The 19,827-nt window shown below is 34.4% G+C and overlaps 1 protein-coding gene across 1 annotated transcript; it reads right to left on the bottom strand.

The window, feature by feature from the left end:
• Window positions 1–3,911: 3,911 nt before the first annotated feature.
• On the bottom strand, window positions 3,912–10,614 carry LOC133797249 (UDP-glycosyltransferase 91C1-like). Its single transcript, XM_062235091.1, has 3 exons — window positions 10,379–10,614; window positions 4,371–5,622; window positions 3,912–4,060 (listed from the first exon to the last, which is right to left on the bottom strand). Exons 1-3 carry the CDS (start codon window positions 10,516–10,518, stop codon window positions 4,019–4,021), a joined length of 1,434 nt encoding a protein of 477 aa, XP_062091075.1. The 5' UTR covers window positions 10,519–10,614; the 3' UTR covers window positions 3,912–4,018.
• Between the last annotated feature and the right edge of the window lie 9,213 nt (window positions 10,615–19,827).

Below are 19,827 nucleotides of genomic sequence, written 5' to 3'. Positions count from 1 at the left end.
TTCGCGCGAGAGATCGTATTCACGAATCAGACGATGGTTCCGAGCAAACAGAGATTCTGGGCTCGGAGTTTTTGGCGAATACGAAATTGCCAACAACGACCCCCACCGTCTCTCCAGATTCTGTGACATCTAGCAAGAAAGAAAAAATGGTGAGGGCCATGCATGCAAGGAATCAAGAATTACGAGCTTGGCAAGACAAGCTCGGACAGTGCTTGGGTACGAAACGAGCTCGATCCTGGAGACCCGATTAAGGGTCAGAACGTGTATTCTACGAGAAAAAGGAGGGGAGTGGATCTAATTTTTTAGAATCCCGAAATATCAGGGAAAAAGGGTGACGGTTATTCAGAAATGGTAGTCTTGGGTATCGTGCATTCTTTAAAACCAAGATTTTGTACCCGATATCTTGGTGTGCAAGATATGTCTTTTAAATTTTGAAAAGCCAGAAAAAAGAGACCTTGTTTGACCTTGTTCTACATCAAAACTGGATTTAGAACCAGTGACTTAAACCTAGCGTAGAGACTTAAACTTAAATGCCTATCGGCCAGAGCCTCCTAGCATGTCAAACTAAAAAATAAACCAGTCCTTTTTCAAAAATAAAAGAACACAGACAGAAACCGGCATAAAGGAAAACAAAAAGGTCATCAAATACTTACACAATGATGGCGATTGCAGAGAAATCGTTGATTGAAGGAGAGGCTGCAGGTATAACCTTACGGTCTCGAACAAACTGGCGGTCCTTTGTTTCTTTGGCTGGGAGAACATGCAAAAGCAAAAAGCTCTCTCGGATGGCTTCTGGTTTTGTCTCTTTTCTTTTTTCTCTGATGAGCATAAAATAAGAGGAAGAAGATGACCAGGGCCTTATATATAGATAGTAAAAAGTGGTAAAAAGGGATTAATCTGAGCCATTGGCCAGAATCCTTATAAAATCTGACGGCCAGGGACAAATGACAAGATGGCACCGAAAAGGTGGCAGGCGAACGATCGTGGGCGGATTTCCAAGGTACTCGAGTACCTTGGATGAGCAATACCCGACTGACACGTGTCCACCCTCAAGTATGTGTGACGGTGCGGTTCCCGAAGATAGTAGTTCAAAAGTTTCATTCTCATATGATTCGAATAAATACTTTTGAGAGGGCAAAATGTTACACCCAGATTTCGAGCCTTAAGAATTATGATCTCGAAAGCTGGATTTGTCAGGAATGGGCTTGTAATGTCTGGAGCACATGTCCGCCACCTAGGCATCGAACCTACAAAGTAGGGGCAACCTCGAAGATGGTAGCCTCGAAATCCTCACAAGCTCGAAAGGCAGACATCGAAGTACGTCTGTTCTCGGATGACCTAGGATCTGGGGCTCCGAGCCTGACATAAGTATGAGCTCGAAGCCACATGATCTCGGGGAAAATGCTACAGCTCGAAAGTCATTAAGAGACATGGGTGGGCACGGCACTGACGATGTAGATTGATAACTTTGAATACCATAGTGAGTCATTTTGGAGAGACGCGGTCTACATTCATTGTTGTAAATCCCCTATAATAAAGGGGTATTTATTATTCAATTATACTCCCCCTGATCTTCAGGGGACGTTTCCTTGTATATAGGAGATACAGGCTTTTAATGCCATTAAATTTATTTACATATACAGAATAACTTTCCGAAATGTGTGGGATAGTATTCTGAAATCTCCTCTATAAATAGAGAAGATTTGCACCATTATAAATGGCCGAATTTTTGTGATCTTGGGAGAAACTCTGGAGAATTCATTGTTGAAGAATTTCCAGAAATCATCTTAAGTTCTAATAACAAAGACTCGTGGACTAAGCAGAGTTAACTGCTGTTGAACCACGTAAAAAATCCCATTTGTTTTATCGTATTTTTCTAGCCATAACTACTTATTGTTTTTGTGTTCTTTTTTCACTATTGACGAAAAACGGCGTCAACACATTAATAAATATACATGTGACAAATGTCACATTCTTAATTATTCTATTTAAGTCTTAGGTTACAATAAATAATATTTTTAGGACCAACTACATTAATTAAACCTTATGATAAAATTAATATTTCTAAACTATAGACTAAACTTATAAAATTCATAACTAGCTTTACGAGTTTCCAAATAATTCCTAGCTTGAACTAATATCACGAAACTTAAAATACCATAGCATAAGATAATATTATATAACTAAGTAAAATTTCGAAGCATTACGGTAGCGTTCGGTAACATTTAATAAAACAGTTTTCTATTTATTTGATTAAAAATATGAAAACAAAATCCAAAATCATGTTCGGTAATATTAATTGTATTTTCTATTTTTTTAAATTTTAAAAATATAATTTTTTCACTTTCAATTTTTTTTTAAACAGTTTTCAATTTTTCCTTTCTTTTTTTCTTCTTCTTTTCTTCAAATCAACGCTTCATATTGTTAAACAAAAAATAAAAATAAAAGTTATCAAACGAGTTTATTATTTTTTGTTTTTAAAAACAAAAAACAAAAATGGTTACCAAACATATCTTTATTTTTTAAAAATCAAAAAACAAAAATAAAATAATATTTATATTTTTGTGTTTAAAAAATTCAAAAACAAAAATTTTACCAAACAAACCCTACACTTTTTATGTTTTCAATTTTTTTTTTCATGAAATTAATATGTGTTTGATAAATTGTAAATTAAAATTATTATGAGATGGAAAAATAATATTATAGTGTATAATAAAATTTATATTAAATATTAAAAAAAATCTGATTTGCTAATATAAATTTAAAAATAAAAAATATTTAAAAATAACTGCTTTCTCACTGTTTAGAGAGTTTGCCAAAAACCTTCACCTTTATTGTACAATTTTTCTAGAAATCATCTTCTAGATTTTGTCAAAGCTGTACAAAAGTGGCTATAAATGTACAACTTTTAACAATCACGCTCACGAGAAAGTTGAGTTTTACGGACTCATTACAGGCAGTCAGTGACTCAGAACTCAGAACAAAATCTTAGTCCGTTGGGTGATATTGTAGCTGATATCAAGAAAAGTTTTAGAGATTTGTTGTATTTTTAAAGGTAAATCATAGCTCATAGTCTTGCTTTTTTACTCTTCAATTGTTTTGTTTGGTGAAAGATTGTAGGATATTTGTTTGGTGCGGGCGTAAGAAAAGCCCGCAGCACCGCGACTCGTTTTTCTTATTTTCTTTTTAAGGGGTCCTTGTTAGAATAGGGGTGTATGTATTGTATTTTTTGACTCAATTTTTTAATGTTATTGCCAACGCACTCACGGAACCAGCTAACGAAATTTTAATTCATTTGACTAGTGAATCTGAGAACTCCGATGAAGAGCAAATCATCCCAAAGGAAACCACCCAAGACCAGCCACGACGAAAGCCAAGTTTGAAGATGAGTGCTTTTTGCAGGTCCACCATATATATTATCACTTTTAACTATATATATGTGTATATATATATATTAAACAAATTATAATACACTAATACTCATGCAATTTCCTCAGGCCACAGATGAGATCTTCATTGCCGTTAAGGAATGAATTCATGAACCCCATGGACATGGTTCGGCAATAATGGCAATAACCACCTTTCTGTCTTGTGTTTTGGGATAATATTCACTTAAGATACAACAAATTTCACACAAATTACAATGTTCACTTAAGATGCATTTAAATATATATATATATATATATATTGAAGACTCAAGTCTATAAAAAACAGAGCATTATTCCATCTTTCTCTCTCTAGCTAATATTGCTCTATTTTTTCTCTCTTTTCAAAATTCTTCATTCTCTCTCTCTAGAATTGGGGTTACGTTAGCAGACGTTGCTTTATTCTTCTTTGTGGTGTTGGCCACTCTCTCTCTAGAAATGGCTTATATATATATATATAGTTAAGAGTAATAATAAATATATATAAGTGTGTGTGATGATTTGTTTATATATACAGTAGTTAAGGCTGTGGACTCTTTGAATGCATAAAGAGGACGAGATAAGGTCCAACCCAGCTACCACCATGCGATCATTTATGCTATTTCATAGAAGAAGGTGGTCGGAAAATGCTTCCACTGTCCAACAAGTACACGTTTATTTTACGAGAGATAAATGGAAAAACAAATATATGTTGTTTAAGTGGTGATGTCAGTATAGGATTTTCTTAGTATACAATCAAGTCTTATTTAAAAAATTGCAACTTTTCTTTTAAACCAATCACATGCTTTAAAAAAGAGTTGCTTTATTCATCCAAAGATTGTATTGCATGACTCAGTTTATTAATACAATCTTACTTTATTCTCTTTAAAAAAATAAACAACCACGCTTACGAACACAACAAATCCGAATTAAAAATCATTGGGACGACTCAGTACTATCTCTTACCAGGAACTCATTGAACTCGTTCGAGTACTTGTTCTGCAGTTCCAGATTGCCAAATATCTCCTTCATCTCACGTGACTTAGCTCTGAGTGGCTCTCCTTCCTCGTCCACCATGACTCGCCGAATTGACTCAGCCACCGAGTCACTAGTAAACGACCCGTTTCTATCATCCTGGGGAATTTCCAACCCGAATCCCATGTTGTGAAACAACCTCGCATTCAACCCCATATCTGAGCTTCCACCGGGAAACAGAATCAACCCCCGCCCGAGCACGAGTCCCTCGACCACCGAACTCCAACCGCAGTGAGTCAAGAACCCGCCAACCGAAGGGTGAGCCAAGATCCTCATTTGGGACGCCCAACCCCTCCACACCACACCTCGATCCGAGACCCGGCTTTCAAACCCACATGGAATTATGTCCGAACCCAATTGCCCTTCCACCAACGGGCGATCTTTAATCACCCAAATAAAGGGCAACCCAGATTTCTCTATCCCATAAGCTAACTCGTGCATCCATTCTCGAGTCAGACTCAACTCCGAACCGAAGGCAATGTAAACCACGGAGTTAACTTTTTTGCATTCTAGCCACTGTTTCAGAACCTCCCATCTCTCGTCTCCAACCTCGCGAGATTCTGACGGTGGCAACAGCCCAATAGGAAGAACAGGCTTCTTGTGTAGATGCTTGAGCAGACTAAGTGAGTCGGATTCGAACTCGGGGCAAGTCCGGACGAGTAAGATATGGCAACCCCGAATCACCTCCTTTAACCGCTGAAAATCCGACACGTCCGAGTCCATGCAGTCCCAGTGGGACTCCATCTCGTGCAACCTATAAGCGGCCTCGTAAGGCATATCCTTCCACCACTTTGGAACCGTCGTGAAGTCCTCTGGTCGGTTGCGGTAATCGCTCACTAAATCCGACGGCGGTAACACAAATGCCATCGTTGTAGCGTTGTATATGGAAAAGAAAATCGACTTGATCCCGAGTCGACTCGCGACTGGAGGTAGCCAGTAACAAGCGAAGTCGTGCACGATCCAAGTAATGTCATGGCCCGAGTCTTCTAGGAACTTAGTCAAACCTGGTTGGAGCCCGTCGAAGGCTTTCTTGAGGAAGGGGACTTTGTGAATGGGTAAGTCGGCGGTTGACTCGGCCCCGTCCGGTAAGCCGTCCACAGATGGCAAAGGCAGCTCCACCAAAGTTATGAGATGGGAAAGATTTGAGGGAACTATGTGGTTTGGGAGACGACGGAGGTTTTTGTTGGATATTATTTGAATGAAAAAAAGCTTTGAGATATAATGGAGTATAGCCTTGTTGTTTAAAGTACATCAAAATTCCTTATTTTAAGGTATATAATTATATTTATATTATGATATTATATTTATATTATGATTTTAGTTATATGTTTTATAGTGATAGAGTTTGGGTATATTTGGTTCGGCGAAGTAATTGAGTTACTTGTTGTCGAAATCTCGTAGAGGCGGCGAATCTCTTTTAAAGAAACTGTGTCTTACACAGGTCTCGGCTTTTATATCATTGTTATATAAATTATAAGTTATTTATAATTATAATATAGTTATATATATTATAAGTTATTTATAATTATAATATTATATTGTTATATATATTATGGTGTTATATATATATTATAAGTTATTTATATTATATTATTTATAATTATAATATTGTTATATATTATAAGTTATTTATAATTATAATATTATATTGGTATATATATTATGTTGTTATATATATATATATTATAAGTTATTTATTATAAGTTATTTATAATTATAATATTGTTATATATATTATAAGTTATTTATATTTATAATATTTATGTATCTTTAATTTTAGTAGATATAGATATAATTATTGTTTTTATCATATTGTGTTTATTCAAGTATTATATAAGATATGTTTTGTCTAACAATCTTAAAACAGATTATTGTTTAAATATAATATTTGAATATATCTATAGTGATATTTCTAAATCTATATGTTGAAAGATATTGTTATTGTGAAAAGTTCGTTTGAACTTAAATCTCACTAGAGAAGTTCTGGGAACTGAATATTTTCAAAGAAACTAGACTGCTGAGGCAGGGGCTAGACCCTTCTTCTAGTATTCTTTGGAAATTATCTAGTAGAGATATTTGAGGCTGGATAAATACTCAAAGAAATATTCTACGAGAGGCTAGACCACGAATGGTTGGGTTTTTAACCCTTCCAGGCTAACCTAAGAATTTTTCTTTAAGTTTGATCTAAGCAAACCCGTATAATTTTCCGGTGTCAGGAAAATAACATTGTTGGTTTTGTGATTTCAAAAAATGACAACTGAAACAAACCAAAATAGCGGGAATAATGAGGTGTCAGCTGAGACCCCAGTTCAGGCAATTCAAGCTCATATCCAAGCGGTTCCGGCCTCGGTTAATACGAGCCATCCTTTGAGCTTTGGGGAAAGACCTGATAAATTCAATGGGCAGAATTTCAAAAGGTGGCAGCAAAAGATGTTGTTCTATCTGACCACCATGAATCTTGCGCGATTCGTTACTGATAGCGAACATAAGCTGAAAGAAAATGAGGATGATATCCAAGTCATTAACTTTGTCAATGATTGGATCAAATCTGATTTTCTATGTCGTAACTTTGTTATGAATGGTCTAGAAAATTCTTTGTATGAAGTTTATTCTACAAAGAAGACGGCTAAGGAACTTTGGGAGTCTTTAGACCGAAAATATAGAACCGAGGATGCTGGCACAAAGAAATTTGTGGTTGGGCGATTCCTTGACTATAAAATGGTAGATTCCAAGACTGTGATTAGTCAAGCTCAGGAATTCCAATTAATCTTACATGACATTTCCTCTGAGGGAATGATCCTGAGTGAGACCTTCGAAGTTGCTGCTTTAATTGAAAAGCTTCCCCCTGCATGGAAGGAGTTCAAGAGCTACCTTAAGCATAAGCGAAAGCAGATGAGCATTGAAGACTTAATTGTCAGACATCGTATTGAAGAAGACAACAAGAATTCAGAAAAAATGAGTTCAAGACAAGATGTGGCTAAGGCCAATCTGATGGAGCAAGGTCAAAACTCTAGGGGAAAGAGGAACTTTAAACCCAATGATAAAGGGTTTAAATTCAGACCAAAAGGAGGAATCTCTAAAAAGCCGTTCAAATTCCTTGGCAAATGCTTTAACTGTAATAAGCTAGGTCACAAGTCATCGGACTGTAGACTGCCAAAGAAGAACCATGGTGAAGAGACGAATATGATGGATAAATTCTCCAAAGATGTTGGTGATATAAATCTATCAGCGATGGTATCGGAAGTAAACTTGGTCAACTCCAACCCTAGAGAGTGGTTGATTGACACTGGTTCTACTCGACATATATGCTCAGACAAGAGTATGTTCAAATGTTTTGAACAAGTGACCAATGGAGAGAAACTATTTATGGGAAACTCTGCCACGTCTGAGATTGAGGGTCAGGGAAAAGTGATCCTGAAAATGACTTCTGGAAAGGAGCTGACTCTGAACAATGTACTGTACGTACCTGATATTCGCAAAAACCTTGTGTCTGGTTCACTGCTGAACAAGCATGGATTTCGTATGGTTTTTGAGTCAGACAAAGTTGTTTTGTCTAAAAGTGGTATGTATGTGGGAAGGGGTTATGTAACTGATGGGTTGTTTAAACTCAGTGTAATGGTTGTTAAACCAATTATCAATAAAGTTAATAACGCTTCTTATTACTTGCTTAAGTCTTCCTATGTTTGGCATGGTAGACTAGGACATGTTAATTTATGACACTTTGTGTAGATTAATTAACTTGAATCACATGCCAAAATTCCACATTGATTCAAAATCATAAATGTGAAACCTGTGTTAAGGCAAAACTAACAAGGTCATCCTTCAAAACGATTGAAAGGAATAATGAACCCCTAAAAATTAATACATAGCGATGTATGTGATTTTAAATTTGTTTAAACAAGGGGAGACAATAAGTATCTTATTACTTTTGTCGATAATAGCACTAATATTGCTATGTGTATTTGCTAAAAAGCAAAACCGAGGCTATAGAGAAATTTGTTCTCCATAAGACCGAAGTTGAGAATCAACTTAAATTTATGTTAAAGAAACAGATAATGACTATGTCAATTTTTGTCTTTACGTAAATGACATGCTCATTGTTGGAAGCTGTGATAAAATGATCAAATCTATCAAGAGTATGTTGAACTAGAAATTTGACATGAAAGATTTAAAATCTATGAGTGGATATGTGTTCACACTCAGTGGTGCAGTTGTATCATGGAAATCTTCTAAACAAACGGTAATAGCTAGATCCACGATGGAATCTGAGTTTATTGCCTTAGACAAGTGTGGCGAAGAAGCTGAATGGCTTCGTCAATTTTTAGAAGATATTCCAAAATGGCCTAAACCAGTGCCAGCTATTGGCTTACATTGCGATAGTCAATCTGCAATTGGTAGGGTGCATAATAATATGTATAATGGTAAGTCTAGACATATACGTCGTAGACACAATACCATTAGACAACTACTCTCAACTGGAGTTATCTCTATTGACTATGTGAAGTCAAAGGATAATATTGCGGATCCGCTAACCAAAGGGTTAAATAGAGAGTTGGTTGAAAAATCATCGAGGGGAATGGGTCTAAAGCCCATGAATGAATAAAGTCAATACAGTAGACACCCCACCTAGTTGACTGGAGATCCCAAGATCTAGGTTCAAAGGGACAACTAAAACTGTAAAGACTATGTTGGATCACTGTGGGGGTTATCCTCATTGTCCATTCCTATGATGAAATAGTGATAACCGTAAGGAAAAGGTTAAGCTATGCTTTGAATGATTTCTTATGCGTCGAAATGTCGAGCAGAGTAATACGGGTTACTCTTAATTAAGAAAATCACCTATGTGAGAGAGAAGATGAGCCGCTTCTATAGGGATTGAATAAGGGCTCAATTCCTAGAATATCTCTTGCAGAACCAGGGAAATGTTCAGGGCCAAAACGAACATAATCTTGAGAACCAATATATGTCAGGAAGATTCCTGTGTGTGGTATATCATCGTTTACACGAACGGCAGAACAGTTCAAAGACATCGCGTCTACTGATCAGCCAGTAAAGTAAATATACTTATACAAGGGAAGGTTCAAAGGGTAACACCTACCTATCCTATGCAGGTTTCTACCGTTGAACTCTATCACCTAGGTCTATTTATTTTGTTGGTTTTTCTTGAGTCAGTTTTTTCATTCATGTGGGGGATTGTTGGATATTTTTTGAATGAAAAAAAGCTTTGAGATTTTTTGTCCCACATTGGTTGCAAATTGTTTTACTTCTTTTCCAAGGGCTATATAATGGAGTATAGCCTTGTTGTTTAAAGTACATCAAAATTCCTTATTTTAAGGTATATAATTATATTGACTTATATTTATATTATGATATTATATTTATATTATGATTTTAGTTATATGTTTTATAGTGATAGAGTTCGGGTATATTTGGTTCGGCGAAGTAATTGAGTTACTTGTCGTTCACCGTTGTATCCTGTGAGATAGACGTCGAAACCTCGTAGAGGCGGCGAATCTGTTTTAAGGAAACTGTGTGTTACACAGGCCTCGGCTTTTATATCATTGTTATATAAATTATAAGTTATTTATAATTATAATATAGTTATTATAATATTATATTGTTATATATATTATGTTGTTATATATATATTATAAGTTATTTATATTATATTATTTATAATTATAATATTGTTATATATTATAAGTTATTTATAATTATAATATTATATTGGTATATATATTATGTTGTTATATATATATATTATAAGTTATTTATTATAAGTTATTTATAATTATAATATTGTTATATATATTATAAGTTAGTTATATTTATAATATTTATGTATCTTTAATTTTAGTAGATATAGATATAATTATTGTTTTTATCATATTGTGTTTATTCAAGTATTATATAAGATATGTTTTGTCTAACAGTTTTTTGGGGTGGAGAGGAAGGAAACACTGTGACCCTTTTGAGCTAAGAACTTGGAGACTTGCAAAAATGGGATTAGATGGCCTTGTGCTAGCCATGGCAATACTCCTATGTGAAGTTTAAGATCACTGTTTAGTTTTTTCTCCATATATATTATACTAATTAGAAAGATGGAGCTCTGAATTATTTATCTGCAAAAAATTTTGTATACCACAAAATTATGCAAATAATATTTCAGAGAAACGATCAGCCCAAAAGAGATTGTGCAAATGTGTGGTGTGTGGGGGACTGGAAGCAAAGTAATTGATTGTGCAGTGACTAAGTGGACCAGTTTCGGTTGGCACAATACTAACTAATAAAAGTCAGCTGTCTCAAATAATACTAACTAATAAAAGTCAGCTGGGTCAAATTCCTATCCGTTCAATCTCTGCTATTTTTTTTTTCTTTTAAGATTTTGATATCTGTTCTGAAAGCAAATTATCTGTGCATTAAAATAGATTTGATATATTTATTAAAAAAAGTTAAGTTACACCTATTTAAATCAATTATTTTGTTCACGTCATTTTTCGTTAACTTAATAAAAGAGTAATTAAACAAGAAAATATTAGAGGAAATAAGCAAAAATGAACACAAGAGTTTTTTTTTACGTAATTCAGCAGTTAAATCTGCCTAGTTCACGAGTCTATGTTATTAGACCTTGAGAGTTTTCTGAAAACTTTTTAGAGAATAGTTGCCCAAAATTTTCTGTCTAGAAATCAAAAATCGGTCCTTCACAAATAGAGCTTCCTTATCTATTTAGAGAGAAGGTATGCAGAATTTATTCTCACATATCTCGGGAAGATATTTTGTGAATCAATTAATATAATGTTATTTAATGCATTATTTCCTATATATATAGAAATGTCCTACAAAATGTGGGATCGAATAACAGATTAAATGACATCCCTTAAACATTGGGATTGTACAACAATAAATATATTCACATGTAACTAATTAACTCGGATACGGGATTCATCAAATCTTTGAGACTAACAGTTGACATCGAGCTCGCCGAGACTCACGAACTTGTCGCCTAACTTTGCTTATGCCCGGAGCAAACAACTATTGATGAAGTCATCTCATTCGAGCTTACACTTCCCGAGCTCGAGCCATCTAGTCTGAGGGCAAGAGATGTATCAGGGAAAAATATATATGTGTCAAACCATGGTCATTGCGAGCTCAGAGAATATTCGATGCTACACATCCTTGAGCTTTTCGAGGTTGTTACTTACAACAAAGCAGTCCGATTGAAGGATCATATGACGACCGTGTATATTTCGAGTTCACACCTAATGAGCCTAGATTTTGAGATCATAACTTCTTATGCTCGAAATCTGGGTGTAACATATTTCATTAAAAATATCATTTATTTAATTTTTTATTTTCACAGTCTCCTATAAAAAAAAGTATTATTTTTCTTAAATAAATAGTATATTATTGTATATTTATTTCTTTTTTTTTTATAAATTCATATATATAATAGACATTATTTCAACGTACTTAATAAATGGTATATTATAGTATATTTATTTAAGAAAAAATTATGAGTTGATAAAATTGTTCTCCTTAAAAATACTATTTAAATATATTATTTTTTTAAATTGTATCACTCTGACTTTATATATTTTGTCTTTATTTGCAAATAGTATACAAGAAAAAAAATATATTTTTTATAATTTTATAGAAGCATTTTTTTAGTTTTATTTTTCTTCCAATAATTGGTATGTTCTATTATAGTATTTTCATAAAAGTTTTTAAAGTATTTTTTTATTAAAATTAAAGAAAATTAAACTTATGCTTTATTTTTATTATTGGTATTAAAAATTAATTAAATTCTTGTCTTACATATTATATAGCATAAAATTTTCTTTCTACAAAGCATATTATTTTTCTTTAAAAAAAAAGCAGAATATCCTAGAGATATATATGTATTTAATTAAAAAAAAACATTATGCGATGCATATATGAAAAAAAAATTACTTTTTTATAAGAGATTATGAAAATAAAAAAAATAAGTAAATGATATTTTTAATGAAATAATTGATTTAAATAGATGTGACTTAACTTTTTCATTTTCTCTTTTTAAATAAATATATCATGACAAATTACTTTCTCAATAACTATCATATATATATATATTGATGGAAAAAATATCAAAACTTAAAAAGAATAAAAAAAATGAGTAGCTGTTAGAATTCTATTAGTGGGTAAATGAAGGGATAGAGAATTTAATGTTAGAAATTTATTGGAGTCACAATTGTATATATAAAATGTGTGTTGGGTCATTAAATAAATAAGTTAAATTTATGTGGTCTATTTAGGAATAAAGTTTATGACTTAAGGGCATGATTGTCATGATTTTAATATGTGGATACCAATTAGACAATTTCTGATTTGATGAGGGGCCAAATTAGAAATAGTTAATAAATATTACTAACTGTTTTGGCAGTTGGTAATATAACGGGTAATGGTCCCCATTTTTGCATCGTATCGTATTTTTCATATTCCTGAATCCCCATTATCAGGAAAATAAGGCTTCAATCATACCATTTTACAAACGATTCAATGGACTCCGGTACGCTTCCGCTAATCTTTGATTCTATAGTTAGATTTCTCATGAATTAATTAGGGCTAAATTCACAACCGATTTTTATTCAATACTAACTATTATTGTTGGGAATTATTGATCATTAATTGATCATCCATGAACTAAAAATTCTGACGTCTGAAAATACCTATAATTTCACGATCGCACTAATAAAATACAAACTTTAGTGTAACTCCTTTAGTTTCAGCCTAAAATTAGTGTCTTGAAAATATAATTGTCGTTATATTAGAATAGAAATATTTTATATTATTTAAAAAAAGGTCATGTCATACTTATCTAAAAAAATAATTTTATGAAAACTCTTATTTACTTTTTATTTATGTATTTACCTAATTTCTTATTATATTATATCAGTACAAAATGTATTCATTTTGTTTATATATGTTATAACTTATAATGTTTTTTCAATTTTATAATTATATATCTTTTGAATAATCTGCATGCTAATTTTATGCTATATAATTTGTTATCCAAGGTTTTGTTTTCTTCCATTTTTTATACCAATAATTAAAAATGATTATTGCATACAAATTTTCTTTAAATTTTCTTTAGTTTTAATTAAAAAAATACTTTAAAAAATAAAACTAAAATACCACAATAGTGCATACAAATTATTGGAAGAAATATAATATAAAAAAAAGCTTTTCTAAAATTACGAAACAAAATTAATATTATTTGGTACTCTTTGCAAATACAGAAACAAACAAAAGTTATAGTAATATAATTTTAACATATTAATATATTTAAATAGTTTATTTTTTTTACAGGGGAGTAGTATGTTTACATACACATAAATTTTTCTTAATAAAAAATAAAATAATAATTTCCCTTAAAAAGGGAATTATTTGGTTAAAAACATTACAATAAAAAACAGATTATCTAAAAAAATTAAATTGAAAAATATATTTACACAAATGAATATTTTTTACTGTGTAAATAAAGAAAGTAAAGTAATATAATTTAATAAATAATATGTTTAAATAGTTATGACATAAGTATACAAAGATATTTATTGTTACACCCCGATTTCGAGGATGAGAGCTTTGATCTCGAAATCCTGATTCGTAAGGTGTGAGCCTGAAATAAGTGATAACTCTACAAAATAGAGTTATTTTACCACTATTTATAAGCTAATTAGTGTTAAGTTCTTAAGTTTTTAAGTAATTTTGAATTTATTAGATTTATTTTAATTTTATAGATTTTTGTATATTTTTATAGTTATATTATTGTAAAATGTTATAGTTTAATTATTTAAAATTAATATTATTAAATTAGAAGTAAAAAGATGCATTTTTTAGCTTAAATATTTAAGTAAATATTAAGTTTTAATTAATATTTTCATTGAACTTTATGTTGTATATTTTATTATTGAAAATATTTAGTTTTAATTTAATTTATATTATTTTTGGAGAGAATTTGTTGCATTTTTACTCTTGAAAAGCAAGAATAATGAAGGAACAAAATGCCATTTTTCAAGGAAAAAAAAGTAAAAAATTGGCATTGATGAGAATGCCCAAGCCTCCAGCCATCTGGGCCGCACTTGCCCAGGCCCAGGCCCAACCCGCAGCTCCTCCCAACTTCCTCTAGCTGAGCCCACGCCAGGCCCACTAGCCAGGCCCAACCCGCCTGAACCACTTCACCTGCTAGGCCCAGCCGAAGCCCAGCCTCTTTCTGCCCCTTCCCAGCCGCCTGCCACACCAAACAAGCCTAGCCACCTCCTCCTTCATTGAGCCCATAAATAGTCCCTTTGCCACTTTGTCCAAAATTGTCCATTTTTACCCAATTTTTCTAGAACATTTTACCCAAAATCATCATCACCCCTACAATTTACCCCTATATGTCATATTATTCATCATTTCAAATTTAATTTAATCAATTTAGTTAATTTAAATTGATTATTGTAACAACTTTTTTTTGCTATAAATAAGGGATTTGGGTGCTTATTTTAGGAGAGGTTACACTACACAAATTTCTACACTTTCAAGACCACTCCATTATCTTCATCATTTTCTTCTTTTTGGTCATTTTTTCTATGAGTTTTTAGAGGAAAAATTTGGGGGTTCCTCCTCCAAATTTTCCTATTTATGTTTGTAATTTTTTGTTTGTAATTTCTATGCTAGTTATGAGTTTCTAATCTTTTTAAAATTATTAAGGTGATGATGAAACAATATGTAACTAGATAGTATTTATGTTGTGTGTTGATTTTCCATTTTGTGCAATAAAGTTTATGGATTTCTTCTTCAAATATTTTCTTTCATCTTAAATATCTTGTATTTTTTTATTGTTATAACATATTTACACTTTGTTATTCATTAGTGCTTACACGAACATTATACTTCATATACGATTCGTGCGCTTGCGAGTTATAAATTTTTAAAACATACCCGTTTTGAGTCCACCAATAAGCAAGATCATTATATTGTTCACCAGTCAGAGACCTCGCGAGCTTGAATAGTATGTAGCCTCGAAGGAGTTTTGAGCTTATAAAGTGAACTTGGGAGCTCTCGCTACTCGCAATAAGTAAGGGTTCAAACACTTGTATAAGTTTCTTGATGCATCTATTGCCCTCAAACAAGATGGTTCGAGCTCGAGAAGTGTAAGCTCGAAGGTGATGGCTTCGTCAATGGTTACTTGTTGGGAGCATAGGCAAAGTAAGATGATGAGCTCGTGATAGACAAATAGTCTCGAAGGCGTAAAGGACCCAGTGTCTAAGCTAGTCGGTTATGTGTGAACGTACTTATTGTTGTAAAATCCCTATGTTTAAGGGATATTATGTAATTAGTTATCCAATCCCACATTCTATGGGATATTATCATGCAAGTAGCAAATAATGCATTAATTGGCATTATATTATTTGATTTACTGAATATCTTCCCGAAATATGTGAGAACGAATTTTGAAATCTTCTCTATAAATAGAAGAGTAAACTTTATTTGTAGGGGAGGAAAATATGGAGCTTTGGAAAAAACTCTGGGCAACTATTATTTGAAAGTTTCCGGAAAATTCTAAAGAACTAATAACATAGACTCGTGGACTAGGCAGATTTTAACTTCTGAACCACGTAAAAAGATCCTATCTTCATTCTTATTATTCACATCCTTTGGTATATTATTGTTTAATTGCTTTTCTTTCTTAAGTTGACGAAAAACGACGTCAACATTTATCTTCAGAAAAAAATATTCCAAGACTAAATTAAAGAAGATTTTTAATTTTATTTTTTTAAGTAATTTTTTATGAAAATTTAAGAAAATTTAAACTCATTCTTTGTTTTTATTATTGGTATAAAAAATTAAAGAAAAAAAATCTAGGATAATAAACTATACAACATAAAATTGTCTTTAAAACGTTTTACAAAGAAAGCAAATTTTCATATATAAAATCATCAAAAGATTTATATATATATGTATATATACTAGAAACAAGTAACGTATGTACGTTTCTCTAGTTTTATTTATAAAATTTATTAATTATTTTTATTAAATTTATATTAATGTCATATAAATTTTAAATTAATATATTGTTTTAATTCAATAATTTTTTTTAAGTTTATGTTTGTTCTAGTTTTTGAATTTGGGAGTGATAACAAGAGATTATATATTATATGTTTAATGTAATATTAAATATTATACGTGGATTTTAAATTTAAGTTTTGCTACACCCAGATTTCGAGATAAGAAATTATGACCTCGAAGGCTGGACTCATCGAGTGTGAGCTCGAGATATATAAAAACGCATGTTCATGGTCTAGCTGAAAAACCCTCGAAGCATGACGGCAATCTCGAAGATGTAACCTTGGGATTCTTTCTAAGCTCGAAAGAGCATAGCATCGGGATACATCCGTTAGCGAATGCCTTCAGACTGAGTAGTCCGAGCTTAAAGAGCACAAGCTCGAAATGTGACAGCCTTGATGGTATCTATCTGCTCCGAGCAGGTCTTGGAATATGACGGCCAGTTCGTAACCTGTCTGTAAACCTTGACTGACGCGATGCTGGTTGCTGACCTCGGAGATTTGATGAGTCATCTGATGTAACGCGTTCTATACGTTTAAAGATATTTATTGTTGTAACATCCCAACATTAAGGGGATATTAACAAGTCTGTTATCCGTTTCGTGGTCTTCAGGGGACGTTTCCTTGTATATAGGAGTTACAGCATTTAATATCATTATTTCAATTAATATGCAGAAGTATCTTCCCGAAATATGTGGGAATGAACTCTGAAAACTCTCTATAAATAGAGAGGTCATGAACACTTGTAAAGGACGAATCTTTTGATATCTTGAGAGAGAACTCTGGGGAATTCATCTCTGAAGGATTTCCAAAAAACTTCAAGTTCTAATAAAATAGACTCGTGGACTAGGCAGATTTAACTGTTGAACCACGTAAAACCCTTGCTGTTCCACCATACTATTCATCTGCACCATAGCTCATATTGTTTAATTGCTCTACATTTTAAGTTGACGAAAAACGGTGTCAATAGTTTGGTGCTTTCATTGAGAGCATTAAGCAGTACGAATCTGAGTCTAGTCATTCGAAAAAGCCTCCCTGATTAGCTATGGCCGCAAATGATCCTAATACTCCTGAAGAAGAAGTCAACTATCCACGGCGCCCTGGGAAACAACCAATGAGGAATCCAGAACCAAAGGAGAGAAGTGAGTCCTCCGTCTCTCGAGGACCTTCAGCACCACCGACCCCCAGGGACGATGAGGACATGTACTATAATCCTGAGCGATATGTTCCCATTGTGGAACTCGAAAATCGTTAGTTGAGAAAATAGTTGGCTGAGGCCAAGAAGCGTAACGAGGAATTAGCTAGATTGGTTGCGGAGGCACAGGTGGCTCAGCCTCAACCTTCGTCTGAGGTCCAGGTCCCACCTCTGCGGGACGTTCATGTTCCTCCCCGCAGACCTCGTGGGCGACCTCGCAAATATGCCGCCACAAGAAGAACGGAGCAACCTCCGCCACCAGCAGAACAGCCTGCTCCCTCAAGGCCTCGAAGAAACACCCGGGCTAGAGCTCCTGTCAACTCAACTGCTGAGTTACCAGCTGAAACTGGGAATAACCGAGCCCCTGCAGCGACTCGGACTCAGAATCCTAGTAACGCGCAGAATGTTCCCGAGCCAGCACATGCGAACTCGGGACCATCCAGACCCCGAAATGGGTGGCAGCCACCATCACCCATACGGCACCCTCCGTCGCCAATAACGTATCCCTCACCGTCTCGGAGAAACACACAACCGACTCAGGGTGATAGGGAAAGGCGGGTCGGATGGAAGCAGGGGAATGGAGAAACTGCTAAAGAACGGAGAGGTGCCCAGCCTATGAGAAGCCAAATGTCTCAGTCTCACACTATAGAGACGAGGCAACCTGAAAGGAATCCATCTCAAAACAATCATGCAACGAGCATCACCAACGAAGACTCAGGGGACATCATATCAGTCAGTATGTATAATCAAGGACGCAGAAATACTGGGAACCAAAGGAACCACCCTAACTTGCGGGAACACCTGAATCAAAATCGGGGTAGTGGTAACCCCTCGAACCCAAACCTGAGAGATCGCCTAAATAGGCACAAGGATCCCATGCGAAGGCGTGAGCTTGGAATTGTGATCTACGATAACCAATTTTAGGCAAGACCCCCCGTGGATCCAGTTCAGGAGAGAATTGATCAACTGGAAAGAGCATTTAGGCTCTTATAGAATGAGCGAGGCCGGAATCGGGACGAAGATTCTGATGAGGAGCTCGAACCATTCGCTCCCCACATTTCCAACACTCCGTTTCCTCAGGGGTTTCAAATTCCTCATGTCCCACATTTTGAAGGGAAATCTAACCCGTACAGTCACTTTAGTACATTTAACACTATTATGAGAGCAAGTAATGTGGGTTACGAGCTCAGATGGATGCTTTTTCCAGCATCGCTTACAGGACCAGCAAAAAATTGGTTCAAAAAATATAAGAGGCATTCAATCACATCTTGGGATCAGTTGTCAAGGGATTTCAAGAAGCAATTTAGAGCCATGATTGGGATAAGGCCCGAGGCATCGACCCTGACCAACGTCTGGCAACAACCAAATTAAATGCTGAAAAGATACCTTACAAGATTCAATCTAGAAGTCGCCCGAGCTCGTGATGTAGACGACTGCGGTCATTTAATGGTCATCCAAGCTGGGGTAATGCCGAGAAGTCCCCTCTGGGATGATATGCAGAGGAAGCCTGTGAGGTCCATAACTGAGTTTAATCGACGAGCTCAGAGGTTTCTCAATGTAGAAGAGGTGAGGTCAACGCTGAATATGACCTCTCAGCCCATAACTACAACGACAAACATAAACTCTGCCTCGACCTCGGCGGACCCATCAGCCTCGAAACCCCCTACAGAAAACCCTTCCAAAAGAAAGAAGAATGAAGGAAGTAACCCCGAGGCAGAAGGGGGAAAGAAACAGAAAAGGAAAAGGTATTTCTCCGTGTACAAGGTGTACACCGAGCTCAACGAGTATTGGGAGAATATTTACCTGGCTAATGAAAACCAGGTCCCTTTCAGATGTCCAGACCCCCTTAGAAACCAAAAATCCAAGAGAGACTCCAGTAAATACTATCGATTTCACAGAGATACTGGACACACTACTAATGAGTGTAGGCAACTGAAGGACGAGATCGAAGGCTTGATCTCGAGAGGATACTTCAGGCAGTATGTCAGAAACCAGAACAATAATCAGGCTTCTACTAGCCAAAGGACAGCTGCACTGCCGCCTACCCAAAATAGCAATTCCCGAGCTGGGGAAGACGAGAGACCCCCTTCGATTGATGGAGAAGATG

The sequence above is a fragment of the Humulus lupulus genome, chromosome 8, assembly GCF_963169125.1.
Source record: "Humulus lupulus chromosome 8, drHumLupu1.1, whole genome shotgun sequence".
NCBI lineage: Eukaryota > Viridiplantae > Streptophyta > Magnoliopsida > Rosales > Cannabaceae > Humulus > Humulus lupulus.
The sequence above is the reverse complement of the archived record's forward strand: the minus strand, read 5'-3'. Positions and strand labels throughout refer to the sequence as shown.

Excerpts from the sequence above, each read along its gene's own strand:
- LOC133797249 (XM_062235091.1), bottom strand. The coding sequence starts at position 10,518 with ATGGAGAAAAAACTAAACAGTGATCTTAAACTTCACATAGGAGTATTG. Across the intron at positions 5,623-10,378 it reads GTTTCCTTCCTCTCCACCCC|CAAAAACCTCCGTCGTCTCC; the intron begins AAAAAACTGTTA and ends AATAATATCCAA. Across the intron at positions 4,061-4,370 it reads ACGAGTTCAATGAGTTCCTG|TGGAAGCATTTTCCGACCAC; the intron begins GTAAGAGATAGT and ends CTTGTTGGACAG.